Source organism: Paralichthys olivaceus, chromosome 11 (genome assembly GCF_024713975.1).
Source record: "Paralichthys olivaceus isolate ysfri-2021 chromosome 11, ASM2471397v2, whole genome shotgun sequence".
NCBI classification, from domain to species: Eukaryota; Metazoa; Chordata; class Actinopteri; order Pleuronectiformes; family Paralichthyidae; genus Paralichthys; species Paralichthys olivaceus.
In genome coordinates this window covers 1,951,595-1,978,038 of record NC_091103.1, presented here as the reverse complement: position 1 = coordinate 1,978,038, position 26,444 = coordinate 1,951,595, and the positions used below count along the sequence as shown (strand labels likewise).

The following is a 26,444-nucleotide window of genomic DNA, read 5'->3' as shown; positions in this document are numbered from 1 at the left end:
CTTGGCCGCAGTTTCCCGGATGTAGTATTTTCCCCCAGTTCAACATGGCGCCGGCAGAGTGAGACTTCGGCTAATGTCACACACTTTGCTCAAAGTTGACCCGCCGGTGCTCTTCTGAACGGGGGAAGGCTTCGTCTCCGCGCCGCGGTGGCAGCAGAGGAAAGTTTCTCCGGGAGCTTCAGGGTGAGTTCACACGCCGGCTCCACGCGCTGGAGTTCGGCCGCGGTCCACTAGCTTGTGGCGCGTCTCCGTTGAGCCGTGTAGCTGCTAACCGTGGCTAACGTTAGCTGCTCCCAGGTCCCCGGTGCTGGAGCAGAGGAGACGCAGACCCTCCTCCGTCTGCCCGCTGTGTGTGTGTGTTGAGACGGTTCTACGGTGGTGCTTACAGCTCGGTGTTGTAGAAAGGTTCAGGTAAAGTTACAAGATGGCGGTGAGTCAGTTGTGAAAGTTGTTGAACAGTCAAAGATCCGCAAACCAGACTGATCGAGCTAGTTGTAGGTGAGGTGTTGTTTCTTCAAACCCTCTAAACTCGACCAGAGGCTCAGTGACGCATCCAGGAGACGACCTGGTTCAGGTAACACAGTCTTCACGTGTCTGTCTGAGCAGCACCATGGAACCAGCTCGTCCTGGTCATCTCTCCATGAATGACACTGCAGTGTGTGTGTGTGTGTGTGTGTGTGTGTGTGTGTGTGTGTGTGTGTGTGTGTGTGTGTGTGTGTGTTCCGGTAGGTTTAACCGGTTCCTGTGAATCACAAACATGCTCATCTTTCGTTCTAACCTGGGATCGTGTGTCTCGGTCTTGTACTCTCTGTGCAGACTGAAGGAGGAAAGAGGATATTGTCTGTCTGACAGTTAATTAAGTTGCTGTCTCCACTTCCTGACCCCACTTTTAATATTGCACATAATTTCTCCTCATCCTCTGATTCACATTTGTCATATCTCTTCATTTTCCCTCAGCTGGCACATACGTGTAAATCTGTGTTCAATGCCTGAGGCTTCCATATGTGGAAAAGAGATTTTGCGTGCACTTCACTCAGTCAGCAAGGTTGTGCGATTAGTGCTGGGCACACCGCACATTCCTGGGATGCCAGAGCTGGATGGAGGGGGTCACTCTTCTCCCTCACAAATTCAAATTCAACCCCTTGCTAGTTATTCAGAAAGGATTGGAAGAAACAAGGTGTCATGTTAGGAAATCATTGGGAGCCACAGGTCAGCAGATGCCCAAAGTTGCGCTCGAAGTTTAGCATCTGCAGATTTAAGTTTCGAAAAGTTAGTCATGAAGGTAATATTTGTTCAACAGTTCTTTTGCTGTTTTTTGATATGCTACAACTCAATCAATCAATTTTCAACATTTTATTTGTATATATTCAGAAATCACAGTTAACCTCATCGGTCTTAACAATTTGTCGTCATCAAGGGTAAAATTGCGACATCGTCTGTCCATAGACGTCATCTAGAGAGAGGAAGAACTACCAAAATACACCCTCTTTACAGGGGAAAAACACCGAAACATCTCGGAGAATCACAAGGCTTTCTCTCCCAGTGTGAATAGAAGTGCAACAGATGTTGTGTGTAACAGAGCACATCAACAAAAGAACTGTAGTTAAAACATGGAGAGGTGTATCAATGTTTAACGCATTGTTAAGGAACAAAGAATGGACCTTTGACAAGAAAGATTGAATTAATAGTTAGTTTAGTTGAGGTTTAAATGTGAATATCTAATCTCACAATACAGATAATAAGTAGCATCTTTGTCTCTTTGCAAATTTGGTCATAAAACAATTAGGTTTGTCTGCTGTCGAGATCAAAACTAGAGGGTGGACTAATAAATGTAATTAGTTATTAATGACTATAAAGGTAAGATTTACTGCATTGTTTATTATGTAATAAACATTTTTATATCAGCAAACATAAAGGCAGACCCTGATATGTCTGTGAAAGGCTCATATCGACTGATACATTTATCATGCTCAAGTAAAAAACTAAGATGTTTGATGAATCAAATCCAAATCTGTCATTGTCACATAAGCAGTAAGTATTTGGCTGCTCACCGTCAAACAGGAGGGACACATAACAAGTTTGTATTGTGAATAAAAAACTGGTGAATGAGTATTAGGCTTTGTGATGCTGTATCTTTTACTACTTGATTGTAAGGGCATCATACGATGCTGTTGATAAACTTGGGCTTTAAGCAGTAGGCTTCTTTCTCTCTAGTCCAGACAGTAGGCTTCAATTAACTGTGTGCACCCCTCCCTGCTATCCAGTAACAGTAGTAACAGTGGAGCGATCTGTGGTACCCCGGAGGCTGCAGAATGGACCTGAATGAAAAAGGCTTTCTCTTCTGTAAACAGTTCAGCTGGTCCTCAGAAAAACTGCAGCATGTGGTGTAGGCCCTAGACATTCAGCTGATCGGATACAGACACTACATTATCTTACTATTTCAAAAACATTTTCTGTCGCAACCTTCCCCCTTTTTCTTTAAGTCAGACAACCCTGCCAATTTGAGAAAGTGATTTACAATAAAATCCGACGTTTTGCTATTGTCTGTTAAATCATGAGTCTAGCATCATAACTAAGAAATTAATGAGCAGTTAGAGACGCAAGATTCAGTGAGCAACAACTTCAGCTGGAAGGTTTCCACCACAGCAGATGTGGTGGTTTAATTCTCGATATTCAGCTCAGTTTGGAACCCCAGTTTTGGTGAAGGGGGTGTTTATCACAACAGGGGAGTCGAGTCATGAAGGTGGAGACGATCAGGAACTGTAGATAACTGTTGACAGACGTGTCCAGCTGGGGGCAGGAGGGACGTTATTGTTGGTTTGATGTGAGTTGACCTTAGGGTCCGTCATAGAGAGAGAGGGACAAATACAGCTGCTATTTCACATCAACATGAGATGAGATGGCAGCTGAGACGAAACCTGTTCATTGTCATATTAGCTATAACCCTGCACATTTCAGGTGCTGTTACTGTCAAGTGTGTTAATTCATTGTGTTGAAAGAGAAAAATACATTTTTAATCTCTGGTAATTTGTGATGGCGATTTATAATCTTGTTTTGTATTGTTATCACATGAACAATTTGTTTATTTGTGTAATTTGTACTTTTCCTTTGTGTGTCCTTGATGGTTGAGTTTGAGGATGAGCAAACGTGGAAGCATTAATTCTTTCATCTTTCTTTTGGTATCAGATTTCACAGAAAAAGATGGTATTGGCCCAAAAAGAAGGGGGTGGGGTGCGTGTGTGTGTTTGTGTGTATCAAAGAGAAACGGAGTTGAGTGATATGGGAGACAGAGCTTGGGTGAAAGTGGATACTTTCTCTGCGTGCAGGTAGGTGTGGGAGCTTGTGGAGAGGCCAGAGAGTGAAGGGCGGAGGCCAGGTACTGAGCCAACACTGGGCCAGAATCAGCCAACATTAAAAAAAAAAATAGATCTGTTGAGAGAAGACCGCAGCGGAGCAGTGAAAGTAAAAAACCCCGACTCCACCTGGTATCAAGGGAGTGATGAAATTGTGGAAGAGAGAGCCAGAAGACGTTTGTGTAGAGTTGGTGTTATGATTTTTTTGTTTGTTATTGCCTAGTTAATTCTTGTATTATATTTTTTATAAAGGTATTTAATCAAACTGTTTATGTTTAAGTATTTGTATTGAACAGAAATGAACAGGAAACAGCCACAGGAGCTCCATGACATTACCTTTAAAAAAAAAAAAAACTACCTGGAGCGAGAGGATCTAGCTTAGCTGAGTGGAAACAGATTAAAAAAGCCCTGGGTGGGGAAGAGAAGGGATGGAACAAAGAGAAAAAGCATGAGGGTCATATCAGACCCTACATTATGATTCTTCCCTGTAACGGGAAGAAAGAGCCAAGCTTACTGCCTTAGAGGAAGAAAAATCCTCTGTGGAATGACTGCAGCAGCCAACATCAACACAACCCTAGGTGCTCAGGAACAGAGGCAAGGACACTGTATGAATAAAAAAAGATTAAATACCATAACAATAAGTGACCTATTTCTGAGACTTAGTTTAAGAGGAACATTGTGGTCAGTTAACAGTTATGTCCTCATCTGTCATCAAGGCAATATCATTTAAAATCATGTATTTTTTTGATAGATTTATATTAATTCAGACAGCGATCTCACCAATTATGTTGATATTAAGCCAGTTATCCCTTCAAATAATGAATCAATGTGTAAAACACCAGAACAGAGTTCATTTTGAAGATAAGATTGCTGACATTGCCTTTTCATATTGTGTGGTTGAAAGACAAAACCTGATCATTTTCTTTAGAGCTTAACCAACTAACAAGTTTGCTTCTTTCCTGTGTGTCTATCGTTCTGTCAGTGAATAGTTTTGTTCTTGTATTTGCATGCACAGTTTTAATTTCAGATGAAAAAAAAATCAAGCTTGGGCATGCACCTCCATGGCGATATGCAGGTTCCACAAACACACACATACAAAACAAAGACGGTTCTGGATGGTGGCTGCGTTTCACCTCAGTTGTACTTTTGTTGCAATGCAAGAGAACGTCAGTATGTGATAGTGGGAGGTGAGACAAGAGAAAAAATGCTTTTTTGTTGTGTTTTTCCTTTCTCTCTCATAATGCTCGAATATTCTGACACATGCTGGACTTCAGTTGAGCTCTGCCTGTAAATACATGCAGGTTTGTTTTCAGGACCCAGCTATTGCATCAGTCTCCGTTATCATTTATCCATCGATGTTCTGTTAAACAAACTTAATGAGACGTTACTTTGCATTTCCCTTATGAGCCATGTTACTTTTTGTGGGAGAATCTGATGATTTCCCGTCTCTAGACTCTGTACAACAACTGCACTGAAATATATTATCAATAAGAAATATACACACATTTGACAGGGTTTTAACCGAATTAAAAACATCCAAAAGATTTATAATAGAAACTTCTTAACACTCCATAAATTATTACTATGTCACTTTACTATTTTGTTAGCTTTAGAGATGTAGCCTTGTTTTGTAATGACATTATCACAAGTGTACAGGCTGATGATCATCAGTGTTCTTTAATTTTTTTATAAGGTCTTAGATTTGCTTAGTTAAGTTTTAAAATGGGATTTCTGAATAACTGGAACTTTCTTGTCACTTAGCTGTTGAAGTCAAGTGTTAACTGATAACTGATGAGTGTTACATGGACATTTAGCACCTGAACACGATTTCTTACCTCCACTGTGTCTCTAATATGAATAACATTCACACATTGTCAATATTTGGCAGACCTTCCTGCAGACAGTTAATCTCAGATCACATGATGAGGGATGACTGGACTCACTAATGACAGGGAAGATTGATGTTTGACTTCTTCACAACAACATGACCTCATTGTCTCTGTTTTGGACATCATGTCATCAGGCTGTTGATGCTACGTGTCACATGGAATCAGTGTCTGATGATTGTAGATTCTCTATTTTAACTCTGATAGGTCTGATATATAATGATAGGCATGTAATATGCCAACCGGATAGTCAAATCTTTTATGTAAACTATTAATGTGTGTAACTAGTTTACTTTTTATGTTAATTTCAGATCTAAAATTGGTCTAATGTTGCATTATTTCTTGACTGTCTCAGAATGTTTGTTCGTGTGATTTTTTTCATTTTGCTCCAGTAGTTATCCTCAAACTCACTGTAGTGAAGAAGATCACCTCTGTGTGTATGCATTGCTTTGTGTTCTTGCTCTCTCTTTCTCTCTCGCTCTCTTTCTCTCTCTATCTCTCTCTTTTTTGGTGACTGTAATCACCTTCTCATCCTTGAACTTGGAGGTAGCTCATGAACTCCTCCCGGTGAACTTGACAAAACTGTTTCAGTCGCGGTCTGTATCAGTGCAGGCAAAGGTCCAAAGGTTCTGTGCTCAATCAACCTAGTTGGTGTTCTATCTGTGTGTGTGTGTGTGTGTGTGTGTGTGTGTGTGTGTGTGTGTGTGTGTGTGTGTGTGTGTGTGTGTGTGTGTGTGTGTGTGTGTGTGTGTGTGTGTGTGTGTGTGTGTGTGTGTGTGTGTGTGTGTGAGCTGAAATATGCGTCATCTCGCTTGTGTGTGCTCACATAGTGCTCTCTCTGCTGGCTTTATCATTGACCTTTCCACATTCCACAACCTGCCTCTGGAAGTCGGCCCTTATTGGTTGCAACACTGCATGCTTTGTTTGAACTCGGCCTCGGGATTGGCCGGTTTGTGTATTTCTGGCTCTGATACGCTGCGTGGACCTGTTCCTGCTGTATCGTTACTCCTCAAGGAATGTCAACATGCTCTTTACCGTATTGAAGCTAACACCTTGTAGCGTCTTGGATCTTAAAAAAAGATAATGAATCAAAGAGATGTGTTTCAAAGCTCTCACTTAGGCTGCTGTTATATTAACTGATCTGATGTGTTAGGGTTAGTTTATAAGAGCTTAAAGCAACAGATGTATTCATTGAGTTACAGTATTCCTTACATTAGACCGAAATAACGTATGTTGATTGTGATGTTAGTCAAATGAGACATCCATAAATACTGGTATACTTAATTTTAAATTTAGAAGAAGAAGTCTGTTTAGTCATTTCCTGTTTCACTACACTAAAACCCTTTGAATTATTAATCTGAAATTAGTATTTACCCTTTTTTTATTTTACACATTTTGTGCCTTTTAGATTGGCAAGGAAGGCACTAAATAAAAAATCAACCCCCTTCCTCAAGAACCAGCATTTAGGTACGTGATTGAAATAGTAATGCTGACATGACTCTTCTGTCACAGTTGCCCAAAGTTCAGATGTGTTCATGAAGATGTGTTTTATCATTTGGCCTTGACTTACTGTCGGTTCATGTGAGCTGGCAGTCATGATATTTCACAATATCCAACCTTCAGACTGCTACAAATAGCAATAATTTGATTCAGGCTGTTGGAGTCTGTTGAGCCGAAGTGAGTCACAATCATTTGACTCAAGTTGAAAGAAAATGCAATCAAAGATTTCACTTTAATTAAGATACATGACTCACTAAAGATGCCATCTTTCTACATTCAGGATGTTCAAGTGCAAAGTTTCCCAGTAAGTTTGGGTTTAATTAGTCGTTTGATGATATTAAAGTGGTGAAGAGTCATGATTGGTCGAGGGAGTGTATCGATGAGACCTCGATACCACAACGCCATCCCCAGATTGTTACTGCGCAGGCTGTGGCTCCAAATGATGCGTTCATATGCAGGATATGTTGTCTTTATTTCTGAATAGTGGGAACATGGAGATGTTTTGTCACAGCTTCATTTTTAACAGACTCAGGCTCATTCAGTGAACTACAAGATCTTCTATTCCTGCAGCGGTCACATTTTTAGTTGTTGTCTGGATCCATGGCAGCTGTTAATCACGTCTTACATGGCTTTTCGTGGTGTATCCATTGTTTTGACCTGTCCTGTGAATGCAGTGTTTATTATTTGTTGTCTTTATTTGGTTAGGGATTACAAAGTGGTCTAATATATATTTAGAGATGGTATTTGATTTATATAATTTGTTGGATATAAGAATAAATTTAGTTTCTAACATTTTAACTATTGACAGAGCAAATAACCTGCAAGAGAAAAGGGATCACAGCACGTGAACTGTGGAATAAAGTTTAGTTTGACTCATGGAGAACTTTTGACAGGAATGAACGTCGCTCATAGCACCGTGTAAATCTCTCCCCTCCCCTCTCTCGGCCGGTGACGTCAGGATACTGGGTCGCTCTCTCGCTGAAACCGTAGGAATGCGACTCACTGTGAATTTACAGCCCGAAGCTTCGACCTCACGGAGCCGCCGCAGGTTTTATCACTTTCCGCTTCATCCTCTGGAGCCGTCGCGGTTTGTCATGAGGACGCAACGACGCGTCTGTCGAGGGAACTAAGTTTAAAACCTTCGCGGAAACGAACGCCTCCGTCTTCGGCTCCGACATGAGATCAGGTGGACGGAGAGTCGCTGCCTGTGTGAACAAAAGAGAAGCACCTGTGAGTATCAGCGACATGTTGGACTCTTGTGTCACCGTGTGGTGCTTTCGTCCAGTTGTTCGAAGGTAAACGAACGTGAGGGCTTCGTGCTGCAGCGTCTCCGGCCCCGAGGGAAAGTTAATCTGGGCCACGAAAGAACTAAACTATCTCACAGCTCGGACTCACAGCTCGGATTAACTCTGAGTCAGAGAAAACCCATAATAAGTTGATTGTTTGCCTGGTGTGAAAGGAGGGGGACCACGCTGTGAGAGAGGGCGAGGGATGATCTGTGTGACACAGACACACTGTTGACTGCTGGGAACTGACCGTGTCTGTTAACCCTCCTCTTCCTCACTTTCACCCTCTGCTCATATTTCTCCTGTCAGGACAGCTGAGTCCCACAGGGGACAGCTGAGTCCCACAGCTGTCCCCTGTGGGACTCAGCTGTCCCCTGTCATGTGTCTCCCTCCGCACAAGTGTTGGTGACACATGCAGATGAGGAGACTGATCTGCTGTGAGCTAATGTGGTGTGTGTGTGTGTTTAAACTAAGTAGGAAGTTTGGTACTTGTGGTCTCATGTGTCATTTGTTTTATGCATTTTGTTTTATTTTAGCTGTTAAACAAAAGGACTTCCTGTTGTCGGAGATAAGCAGAGAGAGGATGGGGCTATTGAGTGATTATTTATCTGCCTGTTCAAAAAGAATATGGTGTAGGCATTTTTAATGTTTATCGCTTATTGTAGAGTGTAGGAGTTAGTTCTGACTTTAAAATAAAATAGTTAATTTCTTATGTCTTTTTTCTGTTTAGTAATGTACAAAACACTCATGCCGTCTTTGATAGAACTCAGAGCTTTCCAGATTTACAATAACATTTAACCTAACTTATATTTATGACTGAAAAGTTATTTTATTTTTGGGTCATTTAAAGTTTAATCTCAACGTTTTACCTCTCACATCTAATTTATTAGTAATATCTACAATTTATCTAATGAGGGACTGGATTCAATATATTTCTAAATACATTTCAGTAAGTTGTAGTTGTGGATATAAGTTTTGGGGTTTCTCACCTGTTTTAGTGGCCATCAGTATATTGATTTCAGGCAGGTCTGTAATGATCATTGTCTATCCAGAATATATTATGGGCTAATGTAAATACTTTAAATCACAATACCTTCTTAGTATTTAACTTCTTCATTCATCAGATTATGGCTGTAATGCAGCCTTTGTTACCTGTCGTTGCATGGGGACGTATCATAATGTCAACATCAGCTTGGTATCAGCTCGTCAGCTGGTTGTTTCGCACAAGTTCCCATGACATGAACTTTCATCAGCCAGCTGATAGTCAGCCAGGCAGCTCTGTATCTTAACTGGCTCATTAACTATAATAGCAGACAGATGTAGGCAGGGCCACTCTGTAGAATGGAAGCAGAGACGCCTCACACGAAGCGCCGTTAACGGCTGATGCTCGGTAGCACCAAGGTCAAACAGTGTACATTGTGTTTACATAGAACTTCATGAATCTGGGAAACATTGAGAACAGTGTGTGTGTGTGTGTGTGTGTGGTTAGAGAACAGGCTTTTAATGACCTTAAATTAGCTTTTAATACTCAGTCAGTATTCGCTCCATGTTATGATGAGACATCAAAACTTGTTACACAGGTATTTTGTGAACGTGTGTTTTTATATTGAAGGGATGATTTGCTCAGGAAGAACTAAACTTGTTGGTCTTGACAGATTAACACAGATTTATTTTCATGTCACAAGTTGGTGTGATATGGTAAAATCCTCCATGGTTATAAACCATCTTTGAAATTAAATGTTTTTAAGTGTGTTTACGTCAGCCCTCTCAACCCCTGAGTCAGTGTCCTCTTATGAAGGCAGTTATGTAAGGTATGTCTCAAAGGAGCTGCACACAGAAAATCATTAGAGTAGAGGGAGGCAATGTGTCATGCACACTCTCTTTGTCATTGCTGATTCCAAAAATGTCCCAGTTATAGTTTCTTTCACTTTTACCAACTTTATGACAAGAAGTGGGTGCATAAGAAAATGTGAGTTTTATAAACCAACACCAACATTTAACAGAAAAGAGAAGAAACTAAAGAACATGCTGGACTTGACTACATAAACAAAAATGATCAAAGAATATAAAAGGTGTGTGTGTGTGTGTGTGTGTCCCACAGTCTCAACGTCCACTCCACAAGCCCAACATAGTTCAAACAATGAAAAACACACACAACAAAAATAATCTGTTCCGGGTTTTACGACAGATCTTCATAAACCAACAACACAGGAAAGTAAACAGAAAGAGAAGCAACACCACTGTTCCCATATACAATATGTTCAGGGCACTCACGACCTCCACACGCATTGCTCAGAAGCTACTGGTCACTTCTGTGTGTTGCTTCAGATTACGCAGGTTTGTGGTCAAGGGGCTGTGACGTGATTGCACACTCACACATGCAACCAGCTGCACCTGCTGCTGTGGCAGCGTGTGGGGTTGGGCAGGGAGACGTGTCGCTGTGCCGTCTTCGCGTACTGCGAACCAAAACCGTGGACGTCTGGACCATGATCTTTAGTAGAATCGTTACAGCCCTACTGGTTAGTATTCAGAACAGTTTCATACCAAACTATATCATTGCAGCTAAACAGCATTGTTGTGACTGATGGTGTCTTTCTGAGTGTGGACCACCCATGTACAACGCTTGAATCGGGCCAGAGGACAGCAGCTTCATCCAGAGCTCATCAGCCTGGCTCTGGCCCACCGAGCGGACAGGCTTTCTCACTGTTCAGCCAGGCATACATGAGCCGCAGTGGAGCAATGCAAGGAGAGAGAGGGGGGTGTTAAAAGAGAAACAGGGAAAATGAGAGGAGGGTGGGAGACTGGTAAGAGGGAAGGAGTGCAAAGAGAGCTGGGGTAGTTTGAGGGTGTGGGGGAGAAGATAAGAGAGTGACAGATTTGGAGTGGGAGGGCGGGAAAACAGCAAACTATGGTGATTTTTTTTTTTGTGTTCAAGGGGAGATCTGCTTGTTTGGCTCTCTGCGAGGAGGGGCCCTTTTACAGCTTGTGGGTTTACTGTGTGTGAGAGTATTAACAGTGTTTGAGTGGGTGGCAGGGAGAAGCAGTGGAGTTATTCTTCTGTTTTAGTTTTAGTTTTTGTCTGGAGCTGTAAGAACACAATTTATACTTTGACTCCAGATGAGTGGACACACTTTATTTTTGAGCGGTTTGTGTCGACCTTTACTTTCACACAGGTATTGGTAATGTTAAATAATCACAACTTAATCAAAGCAAAATAATCCTGACTTACAATGTGGAACAACACATCTCAACACGTCTACACATCATAAAAGATCTCATTGTATGAAATTAATTTAATTTGCTGTGGGAAAATGGTTTAACGTTGTCTTTTATTATTGACTTACCTGAAAACACAACGGGTTGCCTTGTCACAACTTAAACTTTTATTTGTAGATGCTATTTCCTGATTCTTTTGTAAAGTGCAAAAGATCAGAAAAGAAACTGAACATGCAGAGACTTGTAAACAACCCTCAGAGAATCCGGGACTTCATTCATGTTTGTGTGTCTGAGCCACTGTATTGTTAATTTCACGGTGTCCACATTGAATAGAAACCTTGACTAAAAAAGTAAGCCAGTGGCCATGAAGAGCAGACACCTGTTGCTGGCATTCTTCTGTCTCACACAGTGTTTCCTGTTTTAGGATGATGAGGATATTGAGGGGGAGTATGGGAGACCGAGCCCCAGAGCTGCCTGTGTTTGGGGGAGGACTGTACACCTGCTGAAGCTGTTAATCTCTCTCCTTGTCTGTTCCTGGAGTTCACCTATTCTCCTATCGACTGTTTGACTCTGACATTTACTTTTAAAATACATCACTGTTGCTACGTTAACATCAAAACGCTGGTGGCCCCGTTTTAGTTTATAGTTCTGGGGCTTTGTTTTAGTCTGGACGGGCAAAAGCTGAGACGTTTGGAAACGATGATCGATCACCAGCATTCGCTTTCTGATTGGTTCTTATCAACCAGAAGTGCTTTAAACACTGTTAGTAACAGTTTCACCTTGTCGTCTGTCCAAGAACAGAAATACCTGCTCTTACTATGAACCCTTGTTGTTTCTCGTTTGTAGTATTTTCTGTCAGTATGCCGACACTACTGCATGACACTACTTGCAGACTCTCGTGTAAACCCTGGGTTTCCACCCACACAGTCAACAAAGTGCTTGCCACCTGGTGGATAAAGTTTTTATGATCAGAACTTCTATCATGGATTTTCTGTTTGTCACTCTGCCTTCAACCTTTTTTAACCTTATTATTTCTTGGCCCTTGAGAGTGGCAATTAATGTTTTTTTTCCTGCCATATCCTTTTAACTCGGCTTTCCAAGTATCTTCAGCTGCTGCAAAAATGTCAGGGTTTGAAAAGCCACAACACTCTGAGATCTGGAGCCAGACCACTGTCTGTAAATATGAGACACTTAGTGTCTTTCTCAATCCCCAAATGACAAGTTTCATGCTGATTTACAGTTAAAGCCTTGTGTTTTCAATAAGAAATTATGACTTCAGCCATTAACTCGCAGCCCACACTGTTCCCATCGTTCCAGTAGTATATCTAATCACTGCAGGCATCACATATTGGTTTGTTATTGTCCTCTGTAGATAATGTTATTTCTCCAGTATCCTCCTCCAGACTTCATTAATTTCATCCTTCCTTAAGGCTGCAGTTACTATCAGTCTCCCAGGGTTCAGATGCATTGATTGATTATATTGCTGTCTCAGTTGAACACTAATCATAGGCCTCTACAGTGATTTATGTGCCTCTTTTCTGTTGTCATCAGACTCATTATGATTGGAACGAGGCATTTATCACAAGTGTTGTAACCTCGCCATTATGAGAAAGTTTTGCAAATGGAAACAGAATCTAGGGCTGAGAGTTGGGTGGAGACGAACCATGTGTTTTCAGAGAAATCCCTGAAGATGCATCTCAACGTGGACCTAACTACTGTGTTTCTACTGACTGTATAACAAAATTCACCTCTCCACTAAATTGATACAGGCGTTCATGATTCCATTAATATTTGATTGATCAATCAATAAAATTGTACTTGTATTGTGCATAATAACAAATCACAATTTATCTCACAGGGCTTAAAAAGGTGTTACATCCTCCGTTCATAACCCTCAACAAGAGTTAGGACAAAGCACACTCCCTAATCTAGTCTTAGGGCTCTACTGCAGAAGTCCAATAGAATATTGGAGCCTGTACGTATGTTAAACATACTGGCTTTGCACTATGTAATAGCACAGACTTGTGACATGTTCTTCTGTTCCAAACTTGACTGATTTGTTCTTGGATTGTTTGAATATATAATATAATGTCAATATATTCCTGGTTTCTTTGAGCTTTTTGAAGTAGTGTGTTGAAGTTCTGTGTTGCTGCTGCAGAGTCTGTGGTTTTTTTGGCAGTGAACCTCACTGTTCTCTGTGTGTTCCTGGGTGTGTCCTGCTCAACTTGAAATACTCCCACTGTGAAAGGCTTTATTAATGCTACAGACTGTGATCTCTACCTCAGCTCAGCCTCCCTCCATCCAGCCTGTCCCTGTCTGGTTCACTCATCCCTGTGTCTTTTTCATGACCTTGTTATTAGCTTCCTTTTTGTTTTTTGTCCTTTTCCACAGTAAATGGGCTGCGTTGGAAACAGTATGTAGTAGAAAAACAAAAAGCAAAGATTGTAACATCATTTAACAGGACGACTGCCTCCACTCTCCTCAGCTGCCCAGCGGGGCCTTGTTATGCTCATAACACACTGATCACCAGCAAGGCTCTGTTTAACTACAGGGAGTGTCTCTTTTGATGCCCACTGACAAAGCAACAGGGTCAACAGGGAGACCAGCAGTTTGAAATACAGAATTTAGGAGACTTCAAGTTTTTCACTGCAACATTTATAGCCATTTGTTTTATGTGGCATAAAGTGAGCTGTCAACAGCAGACAGGACAATGATCTGTGTATTGTTTACATGCACAATATGTATGTGATATAGTACAATAAACAGCAAACTGACCCCTGAACTGTGGTAGTAGGTGGAGCTGGTTTAATGTCACCAGACTGCTAATGCTCAGTTGGCAGAAAGAAGCCAGTTGGGTCATACTGCATTTGCTGAAACATACACAACCTCACACACCCACACATATGCAGTATTCAGCTAGAGTCTTCCAGGACTTTTAGCCCATAGATGTCTGTGTGGTCTGTATGGAAAATGCTTTCAGAGGATTTTTACCATGCAAATATCAAGTTGCTGCTGCTTTAATGGGAATGTCCCTGTCTCTGCAGTCCGTGCACTTTAAGAACAGTGTGTACTGTCATCCATATTATCTAATGTTTGTCAAACATTGATGACAACTCTCCACTCTACTCAGCAGGGCACCTCTCAGCTTATTGCAAATAGAGCATGTGAGGACAGGACTGTTATAGAGAGGCAGATGAGTAGCAGGCACTTATGAAAACTCTGCCTGCACACAAAACGTGTTTGTGTGTGTGTTGTTTTACATATTCCAATTGTAATTTTCATTTGCATTCTTTTTCATCCGTATCCCTCTTCTCTTTCCGTCTTCCTCCCTGCAGGTCTGATGTTAGGCTGTAGCTGCCTCACCCACCATCATGTTCACCAAAAAGAAGAAGTCTCGTATCCAGATCTCTGCTCCATCCAACTTTGAGCATCGCGTACATACAGACTTTGATGAGCAGGAGCAGAAGTTTGTCGGGTTGCCGCGGCAATGGCAGTCGCTCATCGAGGACACAGCCAAAAGGCCCAAACCCTTCATCGACGCAACTGTCATCACCACTGTAGAGCCGCGCAAGGTGCAAGATCAAGCTGCATTTTGAATTCAAAAATCCATTCACATGACATTTAAACATTCATACAGAATCCTAAAATAGCCACAAAGCTTTGTTGTATTAGAAACTCCTTTCCTGTCGTCCACAATCGACCCATTTCTCCCCCTTAAATCTCCAGGCAATCGTACGTGGCAACAAGATGGGAGTGGACGGCTCTCTGACCTGGCTGCTGGATGAGTTTGACACCATGTCCGTCACTCGCTCCAACTCCCTGCGACGAGGAAGTCCTCCCATCCAACCTCGCAGGGACTCAAGTTCTTCAGGAGGAGGGGGGCAGGAGAATGGAGATCCTCACCACAGACACTACTCACACCCAGACAGACAAGACAGGTGAGGAAATAAAGTGCTGCTCCAGTTGGAGTCATGGCACATAAAATTAAGATTTGTATAATTCTTTTTTTTCTTCTTCAGCTGCAGCATGTTGTTATACAATCACAATTTTATGATACAAAGTATGAAAAGTTTTTGTCCACGCAAATCTGTTCTGATCTATGCATCTCTTTGCTTCTCAGTCACCGAACTAGACCAGAATTCCAGAGTGGAGGTGACCCCCGCCAGGCTCAGCGTGGAGTCCGTCCTCCTCAGAGGGATGATGGAGTTCACAGTCGGCCCCAGCAGCAGCCTCGAGGCCAAGAGCCCAGCAGGGCCCACAGGGACAGACCAGGCTCCGGCCCACCCCCTCCCCCTCACAGAGACCGAGAGTCACGGGACCGGGACCAGGTAATAACAGAAAATTAATCCTGAAGCAAAGATGGAACCAGTCTCACATTTTCACTTTAACATGGACTCATGTGACTTTTCCCTGCAACCTTCTAGACCAGAGTCTTAACCTTGTGTACATTCATCACATATTGATATATCCTTACTCTAAACAAAATGGCTGCTATTGATTTTTAAATCTTAAAAGAACAAATATTCAAAGTTTTGTCAAATTTTGGTTAAAAGAACCAAAATGTTTTAATTTCTTAAATTGACTTCTGGCTCCATCTGTCACCTGCCTCTTCTCAGGAGCAGGTGGTTCGCAGGGATCAACCCAGTGATCACAGACCAAAGTCGAGCTACGTGACACGGGACGGCAGCCCTCAATCTCCCAGGGACAAGAGGCCTCTCTCTGGGCCCAACATCCGCACCCCAAACCTGCCAGTAACAGAGGGGGTGATAAAGACTGCCCAACAGACCACACGACCTTTCAACACCTACCCGAGGACAGACAGCGAGGGAGGACGCAGCCCCACCGGACAGGTAGGGACAGAGGCACGAACAAAAACACAAGAGTCTGTTCCGAACCAGGACAGGCAGAATTAGAGGAAGCAACCCCGAGGGAAGCTATTGACTAAGAAAAAAAACTGCAGACAGGTGCAAATTCAGTGGCTGATGGATGATAGCCGCCACCACGCTGCTCTTTGTTCTCCAGGTCACATTTAGCTGCTTCTGTCCCGGTTCGCTCCTCTGGCAGCTGTGAGACATAGTTACATGATCATGTCAAGATTTCTGCGAACAGAACAGTTTTGTGAAAACGGTTGAAGACAGTTATATTCCCATTTTTTGTTTGTTTTTCTCTATATCCAGTCGATCAAAGAATTTCTCATATGTTTTTACTATTACCCAATATTACACATTGTTTTCTCTGTTTATTAAGCCACTGCAGGCAAGAAATGATTTCCATATTCTAAAATAAAATGATATGCTTTGCTATGCAAGATTAAATCCACATCCCGCCCTCCTAATAGGTAAGTATTTTTATGCCTCTGCGTAAAAAAGCGTACCTATTAGGAGTAATTACCCGATTCAGTGCTTGAGGTCATTTCTTCAACGTTTGATCAGTCGTCCCTTTATTTAAAGATGAAGCGATAACATTTCAGTGGTCAAAGGTCACAGTGACCAAATGTGAATTTGGTTTGATGGGGAATTAAGGTGGCAGCTCCAACCCGAACAGACACCGTCCTTTGACTTTGTACTTCTGTGTGTTTGTAATGATGTTCTCTTGTCTTTTTTCTTCCAGCCGGTTCGATACCAGGAATCTTCCCCTCAAAATGGCCCCTCAAGTGGCTCCACCAGAGGTTCCTCTAGCTCCAAGCCCCCTGTCAGCCACCCCCATCCTCATCACACTTCCCACCCAAGCCTGACACCCGAGGCCTCCCAGCACCCACACACTCCTCACCCTAACGTTCCAGCTCCGCGGCCCCCCGTGCCCCCTGGGCCACCAGCATCAAGTGCACCGTCCCAGGGCCGTTCACCGCAGAGGGAGCCCCAGAGGGTTTCCCATGAGCAGTTCAGAGCGGCACTACAGATGGTGGTGGATCCAGGCGATCCGCGAACCTACCTGGACCACTACATTAAGATAGGCGAGGGGTCCACGGGGATCGTGTGTATAGCCACAGTGAAGACTACAGGGAAACTGGTCGCTGTGAAGAAAATGGACCTGAGGAAACAACAACGCAGAGAACTCCTCTTCAACGAGGTAACAGCTTCTAGAAAACAGTGATGCAATACAACTCAGAGTCTAAACACACTGAATGTTATTACAGAATACATTGCTTAATAATTTGAGCACAGCAAAAAGAAGACTGTAACCTTACATTTTCAAGACCATACAGTGTGACAGAGAAACCCAACAGTTCCCACAACCAGCAGAGCACTTGGCAACTTTTACTACTTCTCTTTTGCTTTACCTTGTGACTAATTACTAAATTACTAAATTGCTAAATGTCTATTTGCTCTGAATGGATAGCACTGATGCTGATTGACGGAATCCAAACTCTTTGTGTTTTCAGCTTTGGATTTTATTTGATCATAATGAGAAATTTTCTTCCTTAAATATATTTTAAAACCATCAGTGGCCACAACATGTTTTTCTAATACAATACGGTGCCATTAATTCTATGTTTAGAATATTTAGTTTTTGTTGAGATTGTAACTTCTGTTATGTTTATTACTGAGATAAATGTAAAAGTTGTCACTATTAACAATAAGTTAATCCATCAAGTTGTTCCTATGGTCTTTCTTAGTTACATCAATGAGAATATTATACAAACTTCTCAGTATAATACAGTACAGAACAACACCATCACCAACCTTGACCTTCTAATGAAGTGAACAGTGTGTGTACTGTGATGCATTTTCTAACCAGATACCTTATCTTTGAACCTGAACAGAACAATGACTTCTTTCTCCTCATTATATAAATATTAAATTATAACATTCACAAGAGTAATAATCCACACTTTCCCAACACAAGCACATTTTGCTGAGTGTGAATGATCGTCTCACACTTGCAGCAGTTAATCAATGCAGCATGGACCTTACAGACACTTAATAGTCTCCACACCTGCAAGGCCTCCCTGCCGTTCTTTTTGATGAGTAATATAATTATACCCTGTGTTTCGATGGTAACTGTAGGTGGTGATCATGCGGGACTATCACCACGAGAATGTGGTGGAGATGTACAACAGTTACCTGGTGGGAGACGAGCTCTGGGTTGTCATGGAGTTCCTGGAGGGCGGAGCTCTCACTGACATTGTGACACACACCAGGTAAAGAGAGAGACTGTTTATGAGATAAGATTAATATATTTGGCAACCTATGACTTTTAACCATTGTGGATTGTTACGTGACTCTGTAGACTGTGTTATCAATTGTACTTTGAGTGTCTTTCTCATGAACACACATTTTTATTGTTGCTGCCTCTCCATTGCTGTCTATTCTGCTATCCTGAATAAATCCCTCTCCCATCAAATACGTGTTTCATCCATAAGGGGGCAGTGTTACCTCATAAATAGAGATGAACAACAGCAAATCATGTATTGTTTTAAACGGCAGCTTTCCAGATATTTCTCTACAACTATAAAACATGGATACACTGTTCAAAGCTACAACATGAATTCAGAAATGATCACACCTGACGGCAGAGAGAACTGACATTTCTCTGTCTCTTTCCGTCTTCAGGATGAACGAGGAGCAGATTGCCACAGTGTGTCTCTCTGTCCTGAAGGCATTGTCTGTCCTCCACACACAGGGTGTGATCCACAGAGACATAAAGAGTGACTCCATCCTCCTCACTCATGATGGTCGGGTATGTACCACACTCCCATCTACTGCATTGTAGCTCTTTCTCGGCAGGAGGAGCAGATTATAAGAGGTTTTCAAGTTGTAAAGGGATTTGGGCCAAGAATTAACTTATTCAATTAACATAGATGGGGCGTTAGTGTTGGTGGAGGTATGCACCCTTCTAGTTATGTTTTAAGGAACATCAGTGTTTCTGCAATGGCCCCAGGAATGCACATGATAGACTGAGCTTCCCTGAGCTTACTCAGTCATGTTCAGAGTTTTCTTTCAGGATGCACTACCTCAGAACTGGAACCACTGCTAAATGTGACCCACTTTCACAAATGTCTGCTTGAAAAAGGAACTAAATGCGTGTTTGTTAACCACAAATGTAGCGCTGAGGGAGATGGCAAATAACTTCCTGCCTGTTGACAAATAGGTTCCTGCTTTCTACAGAAACGTGGTTGCACTGCAACCTCAGGGCAAACGGAGAATGCAACGTCTGGTGTGTCACAGTTAACAAACACATACATGTTCGGTGCCCTGAAGTTTATACCTCAGGTGTGGTCCTGCAAGTTGTCTTCTCATTGTATGTGTTGAATGGAGCTCTTAGAACCAGAACAGCTGCAGATATATAACAAATCCACCAAACTCTGTTTAGAATTCTTCATATTTTAAAGGTGTCCTTCTAAATATTGGAGATAAACTAACTTTTAAGTCTTTTTAACTGATCTCAAGTTCAGCTTCACTCTTCAACTTGCTGGAGGTGATTCAGGCCGTTGAAGCTGTGACTCAGTTCCACACTTCTCACAGGAGATTGTACTCAACAAACTGAAAGTTGAAATATTCTCCATATTTACAATGACTCAACTACTTTTAATCAAGCTGCTACTTTAAAGGAACAAAATTATTGTTGCTTAAATATTTTAAATAATCTTTGTATAATAGGAATAATAAATTATTATTTTAATTTTAGTTTAGTTTCTCTTTCTTTTTTGCTGAGTCTCTTGTCTTTATAGCAACATACCCTCAATAGCATCTAATGTCTGACTGTCAAACATTAGATGCTAAGATGTAAACCACAGCGTCTTTGATGACAGTTCATGAGTGTTTGCGGTTTGACATTTTAAGAGCTTTGGTTTCACCAGCTGCCTCGGCCTCCTCCACATTGTTCTCAGTAGAGCTGCGATAATTTGACAGAATGTGTCTGAGACTGTTCATACATGTGTGCACCAGTTCTCATAGCAAGTTTAATTTCTCTTTATGAACCATCTGGGGATAGCAGGTGTCTTTGTGGACAACATAAAAACTGCTTCTCTGTTTGGCTACCAGCTAAACACAAACCTTCTCAGAAATAGGTGGGTGGCTCTGACTTTACAGACTGGACTGCTCAACCGTTGAGGCGTTACAGGCTATCTCTTTGATATACAAATTGAGTATTGTAAGTAAGATGTTCAGATACCTCTTCTTTTCTCTTCCCGATACTGTTTCAGATACCTAAACTTTGCATATCGATACCAGTGCATTTAAAAATACAACTCGTATAATGTATTTTAACTGCTGTTTGCCTCTGACGCTGTAAGAAGTGATGAGTGTTACCATTGTTGTATGGCCTGGCTCAGGTCAAACCCTTTGAATTAGAAATACATAAAAAGAATGAAAAACATTCATTTATTATCTAGATTGACAGTCAGAATACTTATTAATAAATCTAGGAATACACCACAACGACTTCCTTTAAACGGCTGAAGTGACATGTTAGCTGTCTCTGGCTAATGCCACTCTACCAGAAACCACTTTTTCTTCACCACTTTAACACTTTAACAGTACTTGCTGGAAGAAGTACTGCGCTTTACTCCAGCTGTTGTGGAGCTGCAAAGAAGAAGTGATTTCCAGAAATAGAAAATTGCATTTTTATCTGGGTGAAATACTTGAAAGACGTGGTATTACGTTGGTACGTAGATTTGCTACTCGCCAATGCACCGTGTATTTTCAGCAGTGGAGGCATTTCAGATGGTTTCTATTAATGTGTACTCCTGGTAAACCACCTGCACTGCAGAGACATTCTTCCAGATTAGTTTAGACCAACAGCAACATCAGGAAACATTCCTGACTGCTGCTACTAGCATAAAGAATTATAAATAAGGTGGATCCAGTAAGTTATTGTTTGTCTTTTATCACATGCTCATTTTCATATTGAAAACTTGTTGTCCGTTATGGTGTCTTTGTTGTGCATATCCGGTGAAAAATGATCTTAACATTTGCCTTTTGTTTCTCTCTTTTGATTCGTCTCGTTCTGCCTCCACCTCTCTTCTGTCTGCAGGTGAAGCTGTCAGATTTTGGGTTCTGTGCTCAGGTGTCTAAGGAAGTGCAGCGCAGGAAGTCCCTGGTTGGAACACCTTACTGGATGGCACCAGAGCTCATATCCAGGTTGCCTTATGGACCAGAGGTAACACTTTCCTCAGCATCTTACCATTATTTCATTATCTAAACAAGCAGCATCTTTTCTGCTTGTTGACTGTCCCTCACTTCCTTTACTTCACTGTCCGTCTAGGTGGACATCTGGTCTCTAGGCATCATGGTCATAGAGATGGTGGACGGGGAGCCGCCGTACTTCAACGAGCCACCGCTCAAAGCCATGAAGATGATTCGAGACAACCTTCCTCCCAAACTGAAGAATCTGCACAAGGTACGGAGACGAACGCTGAAAATACTTGGATGCAAAACCATTAACAGATTGCATTTTGTTGTCTAAATCAAATGCACCTGTTTGGTATTAGGGTTGTTGATATGCATCGTATCATTTACACCAGATTGAGTCTAAAAACTCACAATGTTTTCTCTCTCTCTCTCTCTCTCTCTCTCCTCGTCGTCTCCCAGGTCTCCCCTGTGCTCAAGGGCTTCTTGGACAGGATGTTGGTGCGAGACCCCGCTCAGAGAGCCTCGGCCAGCGAGCTTCTCAAACACCCCTTCCTGGCGAAGGCTGGTCCACCATCATGCATCGTCCCTCTGATGAGGCAGAACAGGATGAGATGAGACATGTGACACTAACACCCTCAGCACCGTGGAGGGCAGCGTGTGCAGGTTCAGATGGAACAGAATACTCCTGCACACGCACCAGTGGCCCTCAGAGGCTACGGATGAGAGTCTGATGGGTGTTTCCTGGGTGTGCCGGAGTATTCTCTTTTTCTTAAATGAACCACTGAACTGTGAGGAGTGTATTCCCTGAATAAGAAGCATGTTGGTGTGAGTGAGTGAGTGATTGTGTGTGTGTCTGAGTGAGAGAGAAAGAGTGAGAGCTCTCACTTCGTGAAGGTAGAGAACAGCAGAGACGCCACAAACTGCCTCTCGAATGATTTCAGCTGACTTCTTTAATTTCAAGGTCCTGACCTGGAAAGATTACGGACTGTGGCTGTTTTTATTTTTTCCATTTGGACCTAACCTGGATTTTAAGTGTGATGGTTGGGTTTTGCACACCAGTTAGATACTTCCAACGAGCCAAGAGCCCCTTGGATAATTTTAGAGCTAGTGGAAGCGACATTTTAATCACACTATTTGACAGTTTGGATTTTCAGCTCTACGAGAACGTCACTCACCGATGGATTCCAGACTCTGACACTATCCTCATCACACCCAGAACTTACTACTGAGGGCTGAACTCTAATGACTCAGAAAGGAGCCAGACAGACTTTATTTTGTAGCCATAAAAAATACTATCTTTCCCGAAAACACACTAAAAAGAGGTAAACACTGGAGTTGTGTTTTTTGTTTTTTTTTAACAGATAAAATTTTCTTATTTTCTCCTTATTTTCCTGTGTAAGTACAATGAACATAGAGAGATATATCAGTTGTGATGTTTTACTATCTCTATTTTGTGATTGCTTTATTATTATGATTTGTTTTCTGGTTTATTTTAGAGTGACATGATGTTTTATGAAGCACTGTTGACGAGAGATAGAAGCTGCACTCCCATTTGATTCCAGCACACAGATAATAGACACTATAGACATTTTATTTTGTTTTTAGACCAGACGAGAAAACAGACTTTTGACCTTTAACCTTAGATGAGCAGAAATGGTTTTAGAGAAACAGAAAAAGCACAGAGAAGAAGAGGGTGAGATACACCACACTGAAAAAAACAGATTAAGGAGAGTAGTTTGTTTTTCCAAACTTTGTTTTTAAGTAGATTTTTAAGTAACTCGCTCCACAAGCCGAGTCTTCTGAGGTAAAAAAAAAATAAAAAAATGAGCACAAGCTGACAAACACAAAGCTATTTTCATTCTGTGGTGAACGTCAGCTTTCTTGTAATGCAGTCGCTCTCCTTCAACAAACACTGCGGCTGCTGTTCTGAGTAAATGGTCAGCTGCTGACGTGAAGGTGCGCTCATCGCTTGTTCACTTGAATCGATGTTTGATTACCGAGTTAATGTGTCTGCCAGCCCATAGATCCACCTCAGAGTGTCCGAGAGTAAAAGGAGCAAACTAAAGATCTTTTGTCATCCAGCGATCCCTCGTTCACCACCACCAACTCTTAATGTAGCAAACAGAAACGCTTCCGAGATCGGGGGAAAGCGTTTTGTTTAGATTCATATAATCTGTCATTGAATGTTGTTGCTCAATCATCCTCCCAAAGTCGTCAGCGCGCTGAACGGAACCACAGAGAAGTAATGACGGTTCGGTTTGTGCCCAGTCTGGTACTTATACACCACTTGTGTCCTGAGAGGCGTCTTTATCAGCAGACATCTGTAGTTACACACTGTACCCTGTAGCAACGCACAGTCATTTATACACCGGATGAAATTAAAGATAAGGCCGCTGCTCTGTTAATTAATCATTCATCTCCCTCAGAGTAATGAGACGCAGAGCTGCACATAAACAGCCCGCGGATACTTTGTCCCTGCCACTTTTTTTTTTTTTTTACTTCAACCTGCACTTCCAAGAAATGTCTGGTTGTTGATTCTTCCCCTCTCTCCTTGGCAGCTCACCGGACTGAACATTTACAGCGGTGTCTGTTTTAAATGTGTTTCCATGTTCGTAGCCAGGATGAGCCGAGCTGAATGAAATGATGGTGAGTGACAATCAGGTGTCGGTGAGGTCATTCAGTTCAGGATGTGGTTTAAACTTTCTTGTTTTCTAGTTTGAGAGAATGTTTCCTCAAAATCAGAAACTGAAATTTGAACATTGATCCCAGTTGAATCCTTTGTTCATCACTCAGTGCAGTTTGAATAATTATTAACATTTGTCTGAGATTTACAACAAATTGAAAATATAACAAAGCTGAGAATTGTCATCAGGTGGAAATCACCAGCTAATATTAGGAATTTTAAATTTAACTGATTATCAATCCCACAGTTTGGCAAATCATCATTTTGACCATTGAGTCATGATATTTGGAGAGAAAACGTGAGAATTATAAAATATTTAACAAAAATAAACGAGCAAAATTTTGCTGTCAGGCTTAGATTTGATAAATTGGAAAACATTTCCAGAAAGTCAATACTGTGACAGAAAGTTGTCTTCTTTACTCGCTATGTGGTTTTGTCATTTTCTCAAAATATTGATTAGGTTTCGCATCATTTATTTTCCAAACTGTGGCCTTAATGCTCATTTTTATTCTCTTTGTTCGGGTGTAAACAAAAACTTTTTTCTGGTAAAACAGACGTCGATGTTGTTCCTGTTTAGTCTCATCTCACATTCGATCAGTCGTGAATATCAATGTGAAAATCTTAGACCGACTGATGATGCTCATTAGTTCGACTGTAACAACATTTTGATGGACCAGATTCTACTGCTGTGTGTATGTGCACATGCTTCTGTGAAGGTTGTTTTGTGTGTATATATATGTGTGTGTCTGTGTGTGTGTGTGTGTGTGTGTGAGACGACATTTATGCCTCGTCATGACTTCATGCCTTAACACTTACAATCACTACTTGGTGGATTAACATGATTCTGACACTACGACTGTTAGTGATGGTGAAAGTAGACGTCCACAGCGCTTTACTCTCCCATCTCACACATCTGTGATGTCTTCAGGTTATTTTAATGTCGTGTGGGACGGCTGGTGTCTGCATCTGATGAGTTTTCATTGACATTCAGCACAGTTTTCAACTTGCTTACCAATGAAGATTAAGGTGTTTTTAGGTTTTATTATGTGGTTACTGAGTGCCTCAAAGTGTCGGCCGACTTCTCATCTTGATGTTTCATGACGGAGAAAAAAAGGTCTTGTCGAAAGTGATTTTTCAAGAAGCAGAACTCCTGGCAATGTTTTTTTTTTTTTTTTTGTGAGTCTCTCGCTGCTTCACACAACAGAGCTTCCAGCTGTTTTCTGTTGGTTTCTTTACTAATGGCCAACAAGCAGCTGAGGTGCAGCTGTTCAGGGTTTCGTTTTCTGCTCACAGACGTTTCTGGATTTGTTCTTTTTAGATGAGAAGCCTTGGTCCACAGTGAACGTGTGGAAACTGAGGCTCATTTCTGGTGTCGCCAGAGACAACGACCACTACTGAGCAACTCGCTCTCTCTATAAAACATGTGACAAAAAACAAATGAATTCTTCCTCCTCAGACAGACTGTTGTTATTCTCATTGACTCACCGCCTGTTTAAAATCTGATGTTGATCTGTTGTAGTTTTGACATAATGCCGTCAAACATCAGATTCAGACAAATGTACCTGCACCATCTTGTTTTTGTAAATTTCACTGGTATTGTAAAAACATAGATTTCACGTTGCAAATGTTACTTTTTTTTGCAAATACAATTTTTGTAAAAGTCGTTCACTGTGTGTGTTTTTTGTAACACGAGTATTTGAAATGTTTTTTTACAGAGGTGGGAAAAAACTAATGTGAACAACAACTTGCATTGGTTTCACTTTGTGCACCTTGAGTCTGCATGCATCTGTGTCAAGGCGGAACCACAGATGTGTAACTTGTATTAACACATCTGTCACACTGGTTGTTATAATGATAATATTTTAGATACTTGATTTCAGAGTCATAGTTTCTAATCTGTATAAAAATAATGTTTCCAATGTTTGTAAATTGATTTTGACAATTTTGAGTCAGCAGTTACTCGACACATACATTTAATGTGTTCATTATAACCTGGGGACGTTACTCACCACAAACATGTGGCTCATCAATAATCATAGATGTAATTAACAATTAGAGCAGCAATGACAGGAACACCAATTAAAAATAGTTATGATGACAATAATAGTGCTGCTGGATGAGCTCCCATGATGCACTGAGCCCCTCCGTCCTGATGTGTGTGTCACGTTACTTCGTGTCACTGTGTTTTCTCTGATTATTTATATCACATTCTGCAGTTTGTCCTCTGTCTCCCTGTCTGTCGTCACTCTGCAGGAATCCACAGCACGAGGCTGCACGGTGTCACGCGTTGTCAGAACGAGGCCTAAACGTACAGTCAACCTGAAAATAATCTACAAGAGACTAATCACACGGCTGATGAAGTTCCCACATGCTGCTTAATGAGCTGACACCAGAACCAGTGGGAGCCAAGAAGCCTCTGCTCCTCTGCTGCATCACAGCAGCAGCAA

General features: G+C 41.6%; 1 protein-coding gene across 2 annotated transcripts; it reads left to right on the top strand.

The window, feature by feature from the left end:
* On the top strand, positions 1-25,660 carry pak4 (p21 protein (Cdc42/Rac)-activated kinase 4). 2 transcript variants are annotated; one of them, XM_020103983.2, is made up of 11 exons: positions 1-183; positions 14,577-14,813; positions 14,968-15,179; positions 15,362-15,569; positions 15,858-16,091; positions 16,852-17,310; positions 18,249-18,382; positions 18,795-18,921; positions 21,217-21,342; positions 21,448-21,582; positions 21,774-25,660. In XM_020103983.2, exons 2-11 carry the CDS (start codon positions 14,613-14,615, stop codon positions 21,927-21,929), a joined length of 1,992 nt encoding a protein of 663 aa, XP_019959542.2. In that variant the 5' UTR covers positions 1-183; positions 14,577-14,612; the 3' UTR covers positions 21,930-25,660. The 2 variants fall into 2 exon arrangements, with proteins under 2 accessions (XP_019959542.2, XP_019959541.2); XM_020103982.2 differs by lacking the exon at positions 1-183 and adding an exon at positions 7,745-7,969.
* The last annotated feature ends 784 nt before the right edge of the window (positions 25,661-26,444 follow it).

What these genes read in the sequence shown, in the direction of transcription:
- pak4 (XM_020103983.2), top strand. Translation starts at nt 14,613, where the DNA reads ATGTTCACCAAAAAGAAGAAGTCTCGTATCCAGATCTCTGCTCCATCC. An exon ending in AGTCACGGGACCGGGACCAG is followed by an intron (nt 15,570 to 15,857) that starts GTAATAACAGAA and finishes GCCTCTTCTCAG; the next exon opens with GAGCAGGTGGTTCGCAGGGA. An exon ending in GAGAACTCCTCTTCAACGAG is followed by an intron (nt 17,311 to 18,248) that starts GTAACAGCTTCT and finishes TGGTAACTGTAG; the next exon opens with GTGGTGATCATGCGGGACTA.